The sequence below is a fragment of the Protobothrops mucrosquamatus genome, unplaced genomic scaffold (genome assembly GCF_001527695.2).
Source record: "Protobothrops mucrosquamatus isolate PMUCROS unplaced genomic scaffold, P.Mucros_1.0 scaffold_128, whole genome shotgun sequence".
Lineage (NCBI taxonomy): Eukaryota > Metazoa > Chordata > Lepidosauria > Squamata > Viperidae > Protobothrops > Protobothrops mucrosquamatus.
The window spans coordinates 1,219,552-1,229,673 of NW_015386204.1; the positions used below are offsets into that span (position 1 = coordinate 1,219,552).

The 10,122-nt window shown below is 34.8% G+C and overlaps 1 protein-coding gene across 1 annotated transcript in view; it reads left to right on the top strand.

Annotated features, from left to right (window-relative positions):
* The window catches only part of LOC107288945 (dedicator of cytokinesis protein 1), a gene marked incomplete in the record, with an annotated part of 165,275 nt that overhangs the window by 86,400 nt on the left and 68,753 nt on the right, over positions 1-10,122 (top strand). The window contains 2 exon segments of the mRNA XM_015817621.1: positions 6,223-6,263; positions 8,782-8,872. Of these exon segments, the coding sequence (XP_015673107.1) occupies positions 6,223-6,263; positions 8,782-8,872 (132 nt within the window).

Here is a 10,122-nt window from a genome sequence, read left to right on the forward strand (position 1 = left end):
TTGTTCTAACTGTCAGGAAGTTTCTCCTTAGTTCTAGGTTGCTTCTCTCCTTGATTAGTTTCCATCCGTTGCTTCTTGTCCTGCCTTCAGGCACTTTGGAAAATAGCTTGACTCCCTCTTCTTTGTGGCAGCCCCTGAGATATTGGAACACTGCTATCATGTCCCCCCTCGTCCTTCTCTTCATTAAACTAGACATACCCAATTCCATCAACGTTTCCTTATATGTTTTAACCTCCAGTCCCCTAATCATCTTTGTTGCTCTTCTCTGTACTCTTTCTAGAGTATCAACATCTTTTTTACATCATGGTGACCAAAACTGGATGCAGTATTCCAAGTGTGGCCTTACCAAGGCATTGTAGAGTGGTATTAATACTTCGCGTGATCTTGATTCTATCCCTCTGTTAATGCAGCCTAGCACTGTGTTGGCTTTTTTTGGCAGCTGCAGCACACTGCTGGCTCATATTTAAATGATTGTCCACTAGCACTCCGAGATCCCTCTCATAGTTACTACTATTAAGCAAGGTACCCCCTATACTATACCTATACATTTGGTTTTTCTTGCCTAAATGTAGAACCTTACTTTTTTCACCATTGAATTTCATTTTGTTAGATAGCGCCCAGTGTTCAAGTCTGTCCAGATCCTCCTGTATCCTAAGCCTGTCTTCTGGAGTGTTGGCTATTCCTGCCAGCTTGGTGTCGTCTGCAAATTTGAGAGTTCCCCATCTATCCCCTCGTACAAATCATTGATGAAGATGTTGAAGAGCACTGGGCCCTGAACAGAGCCCTGGGGCATCCCACTACACACTTCCCTCCATGTAGATGTGGTTCCATTGAGGACCACACGCTGAGTACGGCCGGTCAGCTAGCTACGGATCCATCTGGTGGTGATGCTGTCTAACCCACATTTTTCTATTTGTTTGTTGATTTGTTTATTAAGTTAAGATCAATTCCAGTGGTCTCTGGGTAGCTTACAAAACTAAAAAAACTCCTCACAAAAACAGAAACATTAAATCAATAAAATACTCTGCTAAAAAAAAAACACCACAAAACAAAACAGGAGCCATTAAACAGTGACAAAGATAGATCCCAGGTATGTGATCAGATCCAGGTTTTCAAAGCTTCCTTGAAGCTCAGGAGAGAGGGCTCCACCCTTATCTCTGGACGGATGCTCTTGCAGAGGGTGGGGGTGTATCTGAGCAGACACACTTCCTAGGTCCCACAAGATGGCAATATTTAGTGGAACAGACCTGGAATTGCACACCACCCTGATGGAACACGTTGGATGGGCAGAAACTATTGGTCTCTCCAGTATCTAGGCCTATGCGATTATGTTCAATATAAACCACTTTAAAAGAGATTTAAAATTAATTTAATTTATTTTGCATTTTCAATTAAAATTATATTCTGGTAGGAAGAGATTCTGAGTTTCATTATATACATTTCATTCTTGTTGTTCTCAAACACTGGAAACAGCTAATACATTTGTTGTTGTTTTTCCACAGTCCCTATCTTGCATTGAGTTCAGGTACATACTGTAAATTCTCAGAACTCCCTTGACCATTCAGACTTCTGCAATACATCTTTTGCATAACCCTTTCTAATTGTAGAATAGATTCATCGCTTGATTGGCAGATTCAGTCCATAAAAGGGATTGTCATTAATGAGGGCTTGTTTCTTTGATTATAAACAAGTTTTTAGTGTAGTTTTTCTTTTGTTTATCTTCCTGTTTTGCTCCTTTACTTCATAAAAAAAATTCTAATTCCTAATTTTTATTAGTCCTTTGCTCTACCTATCTGAATTGCTTCTCCAAAAGTTACTTAATTTCACCTCTGGCCTACAAATTGCTCCATTATGGAGATCAACATCCAGCCCTGAAAAGAAAAGAAAAAAATTTTCAGGCTGGATTCTTAAAATGCTACTGGAACGCCTTTGTTGCATCATTAGAAAATTGGTATTGATTTTGGATTAACTTTTTGTACTTGTGGTAGATACCCTTGAACATCAGCAAACTCACTTATGTGCAATATATGCTTTCATAGAAGTACATTATATATGCTGTAGATTAATGCACTAGTTGTTCTCTAATTTGTGGAATAACTATTTTTAATTCACAAGGACATTTATTTGCGCATGCAAATTTAGAAACCATGGGGAATCATCAGCTTAACAGGCACTCACATTTACAACTTATAGAGAAGACAGGTGTTGAAATACAAAATACTTGAAAATTCATTTTATAAGCAACAAGATGTTTTTCATTCTACAGAAAAGAAAAATGGCTTGATTTGTGTAACTGCCTCCTGCATGTGCTTTACCTGCATGAACTTACTTATTTTTAATATCATGATTTAAAAATAGAAAAATAGAGAAGGACAAATGTTTATAAAATATTAAATGGAAGGGAGGCTAGGATTGGGCAGATTCGATCATAGGCAATAAAGCTAAAGTTTATAACTTTTTCCCAGTTGCTGAAAAAATTTACTTTCAAGAGGCAAGTCTGTTGTCAAGAAGGTATTAAAAGAATGGGCTATTATGAAATATTCACACTATTTTTGAAGGAGAGGTAAAGGGATTTATAGGATGAAAAAAATATTTTAATTAAATTAAAATTTGTAAAGCTGCCCGATTTATAGCAACTCTGAATGATATGCAATAGAAGAACAAAATTAATACCAACTATAAAACAAAGATAGTGAATCATGGAGAAGGATTAAAAAGCAACACTCTCAACATGCAGCATTTTACCAGCCAACCAGCCAATTAAAAGTTTGAAGGAAGAGCCAATTTTCAAGGGCATATTTGAATGAGATGAGCCTAGGAGCATACCAATTTCTAGTAGGATATTACAATGCCATGTGCCACAAACAGAAAAGATGGTACTGTTTCTTTCTCTTTTTTTAATGTTTTATTACTTTTTAAGAATTACAATCTTTAGTGCTTAGTAAACAACATGTTGTCTGGGTTCAGATATTTAACATTAACTTCTTCAGTATAAATCTGTTCAGTACTACAATCCAGTATTTTTTCCCTGATCCTCCTTTCTTTCCCATATTTTTTTTTCCATTTTCCCCTCATTACACAGTTACAGTTTTTGGTACTATTGATGTATACAAAGTTAGATATAAGCATCTTCATCATATTTTACTGATATCATACAAATAACAATATCAATTCATAAATCAATAATATCAATTCATAAATCCATATCCTGTTTTTCGTGTTCTTATTAAGGTTTGATTTCCCATCAGTATTTGAAATATCTTTGTCAGTTATAATTTTCTCAATATTAATTACATTTATATAGCTAATAGTTTTATTCATACCAATCCTCCTCTTATTTTCATATTTCCCATATCCAAAAAAAGAAAGATTTTTTTTATTTTAGTTCTAAATCATATCTTTCATTATAAAAGTCTAATTATTTCTAAGGGTCATCCGTTCTTTTAATCTTATTCGAACAAGTATTTAAACATATAATGCCCCTTCTAAAAGGTCAAATCTTCTGTTTTTTAAAATCTGACTCTCGCTTTCTTTCTTTGCCAAGTAGCTTTCCAAGCCAGGGCAATTAGATCGCCCAGGAATTTACTTTCTATTTTTATGAAAATTGCTTGGCATGAGGAAGACAATGTAGATAGGATATTTGGGGGGGGAGGGGAATTCGACCCATTTATATTCCTTAAGCAACTCCTAGTTTCTTTCTCCCTCAATTTTTCTTTCATTCCCTTTCTCCCAAGTTGTGACATATAGAGCTATATTCCATTTTTAAAATCTCCTTCCTTGCCATCAGATGTATTTTGCAGACCTAAATGGTAAAGGGTCTTTTGCATTTTCATTGTTATGGCTAAGTCTTGCAAAACCGGAAGTTAAAGGTGGGACTGTTTCATTGATGGGATCCAAAGCATGCCAAGTCTACAAGACATAATGGCCATGAAAGGTTCTGAAGTTGATAACCCGCACTTTGAAATGCACCTGAAATGTACTAGTAACCAGTGTAGCTCACAAAGCAGCAATGTTACACAGTCACACTGTGGCATGGTTATAATTTCTTATGCCACTGCATTCTGCACAAGCTGCAGCTTCAAATGCTCATCAAGGGCAGCACACCGTAGAGTTCATTGCAATTGTCCATGTGCAAAGTGATGAAAGCATTAATAATTGTTTGGAGTGCCTTCTGATTTAAGATTTGGTGCAGGTGATACATACTATGAATCTGGGTGAAGGCCCTTCTGGCTACTACTGCCACCTACTTAAGTAGGAGCTGGGGGTCTAGGATAACCCCCAAATTCAACTAGGGAAGTGAGGCTTCAGTTACAAGTGGTCCAAGTACCCAAAGCCACTTGGTTGAGCTTGATTCTATTCCTTCTTATGCAGCCACCTGCTGGCCTGTATGAAAATTGCCCAAAATTATTGGCTCAACCAACGTCTTCTTAATGAGAGAAAAAAAATCACATTCTTCAATGACTCCGCTGGATGGCAACATCTGTGCATCAAGCAGCACAGATGTTGCCATCCAGTGGAAACACTGGTTCAGCAAAGTGAACCCAACCTTTGTTTCCTGAAGTCCAACTTAAGCAAAAAACCTCACATCTGGTTAACTCCAGAGCATAGCATCTGGAGCCAATAAAGCCTCCTTGATGGCAATCCACACTCCACCCTACTTTGGGCTTGCAGCTAGTGCCAAAATAAATGTGTTGAGCCTGGCAGAGATTCGGAATACATTTTATTTTGCAAAATGCTCTGGAGTCTGCAAAATTAGGGCTCACAGATTGACCACATACTCTAGAATCTCATGATATTTTTTTTAAAAAAGGTTATTTTGGACACAATCCAGAATAATATTTGTCCAGAAAGAGTGAATATTTTTTTTAATAGTCAGTCTTTCCTAATACTGACATAATGGGCTCACACCATCATATTCCTATTGATAATTAACATGTCCTATTGATAATTAACATGTCATATCTTGAGAGAAAATTACTCAGTTATGTACTCCATTGAGGCCTCTAATAATTACCCTTCTTGTCTGTATTTGACATAAGTAGATTCACCCTCCTCAAGTCAGCTACTGATTTTAAAAACTCGCGGAGAAAAATAAGGTGCCATTCCTGGATTTGATGAAATAGAAATAAAACTGAGTGGCATCAACATATTTATTGCACTGCATTATTATATCCAGAGCAACTTATCAACTTGCTATGTTTAACAGGAAAATGGAAATAAGCAGAACTGCTACAAAGTGATGCAACTTAGCAAAAGAAAGGCTTCCACAATCAGTGGTATCACAGCACTAATCCAGCAAAACTAAAGGAACCACACACATTATGTTTTTCCCAGTGCAGGTATCAGCATAGCACCTATGGCTAAAAAGGGGAAAAAATGATTTGAATCTTGATAATCTGTCCATTTGAAACACTGTGAACTTGTGCTCAAAGCTGCATGCCTATACTGTACATACCACAGCAGGTTTCTTAGACAACATCACTGCATAGAAACATTTTCTCAGTAGACCGATCATTTATATTAATATAATTCTTTATATTTTAGACTACGATTTGGTTCTAAAAGGATGCTTTTTTAATCAAGGAAGAGACAAACAACCTAACCTCAAATGTGTTCTCCAGCTAAAGTGAAGTTTTTTTTAACAAAGAATAAATAATCCCCTTGCTGTGGATGTGCTAATTGTGGGAATTATAGCAGGCATAGAAGGGGAAATGAGTCCTTTTGTGTTTTTAATGAAAAATATATTCCAGAAGAGGAGTTTTATTTAGTTCTGCATCAGAAGGGAAGAATATATTATTCCAGTAATCTTATAATTATCAGCACTCATCCTCCTTCCTACCTGAAGCTATTTACGTTTTTAGTATGCTCCTTAATTTATTAGATTTCAGGAATGGATGATTTAACACTGATTTTTGTTTAAAGTTTTAAATTGTTTTTCCAGTATATTATGATGACTAGTTCATTGCAAAAGTGAGAAGAGCTAATGGTGTAGGATTTGAAAATACCCTATTGGGTATATTGAGTTCTTGTAATAAAATGTTTTTTTTAAAGTAATGCTTTCATATTTCATAGGTGAAAAAATGAGTTCTAGAAGATGCATGCTTCAGATTACAATATTATAGAATTATAAATTCCTAATATAAATAGTGTATGTAAACCCTTGCACATATGTATAAAACCAAATTCATTGAAATAGGCTGATACTTCTTTTTTCTCCCCTAGAATTTCTACAAAGAGATCGAAAGAGAAGAAATGTACATAAGGTTTGTAAATATGAACTTTATTCGGCATTATTTAAGAATAAATAAATACACAGTTTTACATATACACAAATGGAGCATAAACAGATCCTTTATTCATATATCTGCAAATACCTAATGGAATTCTAAATATTGATTAGAGTAGGATTGTGTGCAATATGGTTTCTATTATTATATCATTTAATTACATTTTAGACAGCATATTTAGAGGAGAAAGGTTTGCTTTCAGTCTTTTTCCTCAGCAGGTGTAATTTATTCATTTCTTCTTCTTCTTGTGCCATATCCGTTATCGGATGTTGGCGATCATGTTGGCAATCCTGTTTTTATCAGCAGCCGCACGAAAAAGTGCTGCTGAGTTTTGTCCAAACCAATCCCTTAGATTTTGAAGCCACGATGTTCTTCTTCTGCTTGGACCTCATTTGCCTTCAATCTTTCCCTGGAGGATTAAATGGAGTATGCCACATTTTTCTGGGTGTCGCATCACATGTCCGAAATATTCTAATTTTTGTTTTTTAATTGTTTTGATGATTTCCCTTGGCTTTCCTAGGCGGCTTATCACCTCCTCATTTCTGATCTTGTCAACCCAGCTTATACATAACAGCCGCCTGTAAATCCACATTTCAAATGCTTCTAGTCTCTTCAGGTGGCCTTCTGTCATTTAATTTTAATTCATTTAGTTTTTCCAAATATTAACATTTATTTCTGACAGAGTTACTGTGTACCTTTGCTCCCATCTCCGCCCACATGCTGCCGCCTTGCTCTTTTAACACTTCCCACTTCATTTGAACTATCAACATGTGATTAAGTTTTCTTTCTTCTAATGACTTTATGACTGGTATTTCTTTGCTACTTTCTGTGGTAGCAAGAGCTAATTTTTTTAGCTGCTGGTCCTTTCATTTGTTTTTGTTTATCACTGATTTAATTTGTTTCTTAACAGGGAAAGGGGGTGTTAATTATCAAGTACCTTTCTGCAGTGAGAAAAAATGCTCATTGCTTTTTATTATTATTTTTATTATCACAACTGCATACTGGCATTCTCCAGTGGATATTAAAAAACCTCTTTCCCCAGGTTATAATTCCAATTATCAAGAGATTTTAAAAGTACCATTTCATTATTTGATTTTGAGTAACTCTTTAATAATATGTGGAACCTCTTTGAGGAAGTATTTTTCCTCCATTCAAAGCTTTCATTTTGATCATTTACATCTCAAAATGTAGCCTATTCAGAATTACAGAAATTACAGAAATTTTCTGTAATTCTGTATGAGTGTACAGAGGACAAAGCTGCACATTATATAGGTTTCATTAGTTTAAAACTAGAGCCAAGATAGTGGATTTAGCACTTAATTACATCAGGAAGGTAGATTTTTTTCTTTCTTTCTATTAGTTATCTTGGTAACTTCTATTCCCATGACAATAAGTTGTTATTTTTAACATGCATTAGCATCATTAAGAATTTTTTCTTAAATGCGAATAGCTGCACTGGATAGAAATATGGAGTTGTATGACTTTCAAGTGGAGCTGAATAGAAAGTCTTAAAATTCCTCCCTCCGTGCTTTCGTACTCTTCCAATATTACAGTCACCATCAAGACTCTAATATAATATGCAATCATGCCCAGGTAGAAAGGTGTTATATATGTTTCTGAGATGTAAGTTCTCAGAAGTAAGTTAAATATGTATTTATTTTATATATTTATTACAAGAGCTTCTGTGGGGCTTCAACCTTCCGCAAGAGCCTGAAGACCTATCTCTGCCAATTGAGCTGGGGCCTCAATGAGGAGTACCATGCTGGAGGTGGTTGATGGACTAATAGTGGATCCCATTTTCCCCTGTGAATCTTGCTTCCTCCCCTCCCATATTTTAATTATAATTTTGTATCCTTATTGTTATGGTTTTACTGTATTTAATGTTATAAACCACCCAGAGTTGCCTTGCAGCAAGATGGGTGGCAAAAGAAAGAGAAAGAAAGAGAGAGACAGACAGACAGAAAGAAAGACAGACAGACAGACAGACAGACTCTGGTTTACATATAAAATGCATATGAAACTAAATAAAATTAAAATAAAGCAAAATTATCAACACTATCAAACATATGAATAACAATAATATACACTAAGACAACAATAGTAAATATTATCAGCATAAATATAGCAATAGCACTTAGACTTATATACCACTTCTCTGAGTGGTTTACAAATGTCAAGCACATTGCCCCCAACAATCTGGGTCCTCATTTTACCGAACTTGAAAGCATGGAAGGTTGATATTGTATGCCTTTTCAGAATATCAGTGTTTAAAAAACTATGAATCTTTTAACCGTAGAAAATATAACTTTATGAAATGCATTATTCATATAATTGCTGACTTCTTTTGTACACCAGATACTAAATATTATTTTATTTGAGATATGAGATAAAAAAATCGTATTAATTTTAATTTATATTTTGGCATTTGGCATTTATGGTATCTTCAACTATAATTATTTTGTAATATTGTTGAAAATTATATTTTTTACTTTAGGTATTTGTACAAACTTTGTGACCTGCACAAAGAATGTGATAACTACACTGAAGCTGCCTACACATTACTTCTTCATGCAAAGCTTCTTAAGGTATATATATTTCAAATGTTTTTAATCTTGAAGCCTTAGAATTTAAGATGCAAAATTTCTCCAGAAATAAACAATACCTACATACAAAATACACTGAATATTTTATAAGAATGAAACAGAAAGCTAGGGTATAGAATTGTTACTGCTTGAAACTTAGTTTAAGGTGAATCACCCAAGGACCTATGGTGGAAGCAAAAGCAAAGTAACCCATAACATTTACAGCAAATGCCAGTACAGATTGTTAACCAAGATGCAATTTATCATCTGTCCTGGATTCAGTATGGGGCACGTTTCAACATACTTGTTAGTGTGGCCTTAACGATGCCTTGCTTTTTCCAAGATTTGCATGGTAGCTATGTAGAAAATATGTGTTTGAATTAAGGAGATGTGACATGATGCAACCATATGTCACTGCTCTGTTGATGCCTTCTTAACACATATTTTTCTGTTAATGCCTTCTTAACACATGTTTTTCTGAATCAAGGGGCTACCATGCGAGCCCGGGAAAAGTCAAGACTTCTTTGAGGATAGGCTGACAAATTCAGCAAACAGCCATGCTAGATCTGAAACATCTTTCCTACTTTGGATCCAAATATTGCAAGTAAAATATTGAAACTTATAACCAATATTCCCAGTTTATCTTTGTTGACTGGTACCTGCTTTGTTTTCTTCCCCCAATTATTTTTTTCTTTGAGTAGCAGATTTTTTTAGCACTGCAGGATGACTGGTTACAACTTTTCACATTCTCCAAACACCTTAGTTTTTGAATAATATGGATACTTCAAAATATGAGAAAACATGAATATCTCTTGATATCTGCCTTGAAATATCTTTAAATGTAACTTGGTAGAAAAAGGAATCATAATAGTTTTCCCGTTTCTATAACGATCAAGGAGATGAATTAGATAAGTCTTTGTAATGTGATAGTTGTATTCTTGCAATTTGTCCTTCCAACCCTTTATAATTACTTTACAGTGCTATTAAGTTATCAATTGAATGTTTCTAAAAATGTTTATACTGTATGTGTAGATAAAAAACCCAATATTTTAATAATTGTACTTCATAGTAAGATTAACTTAGATATCTATACACACACACACCATTTTAGAAGATAATGAAATGTTCTCTATTTCAAATACATCTTCATTTTTTTGGGTCTGGTGCGTATGTGTGTGTGTGTGTATAGATATTTTATAATATGCTAACTAACCCTTTGGGTAAATTAGTACGTGATAAAAAAACTTACTTTT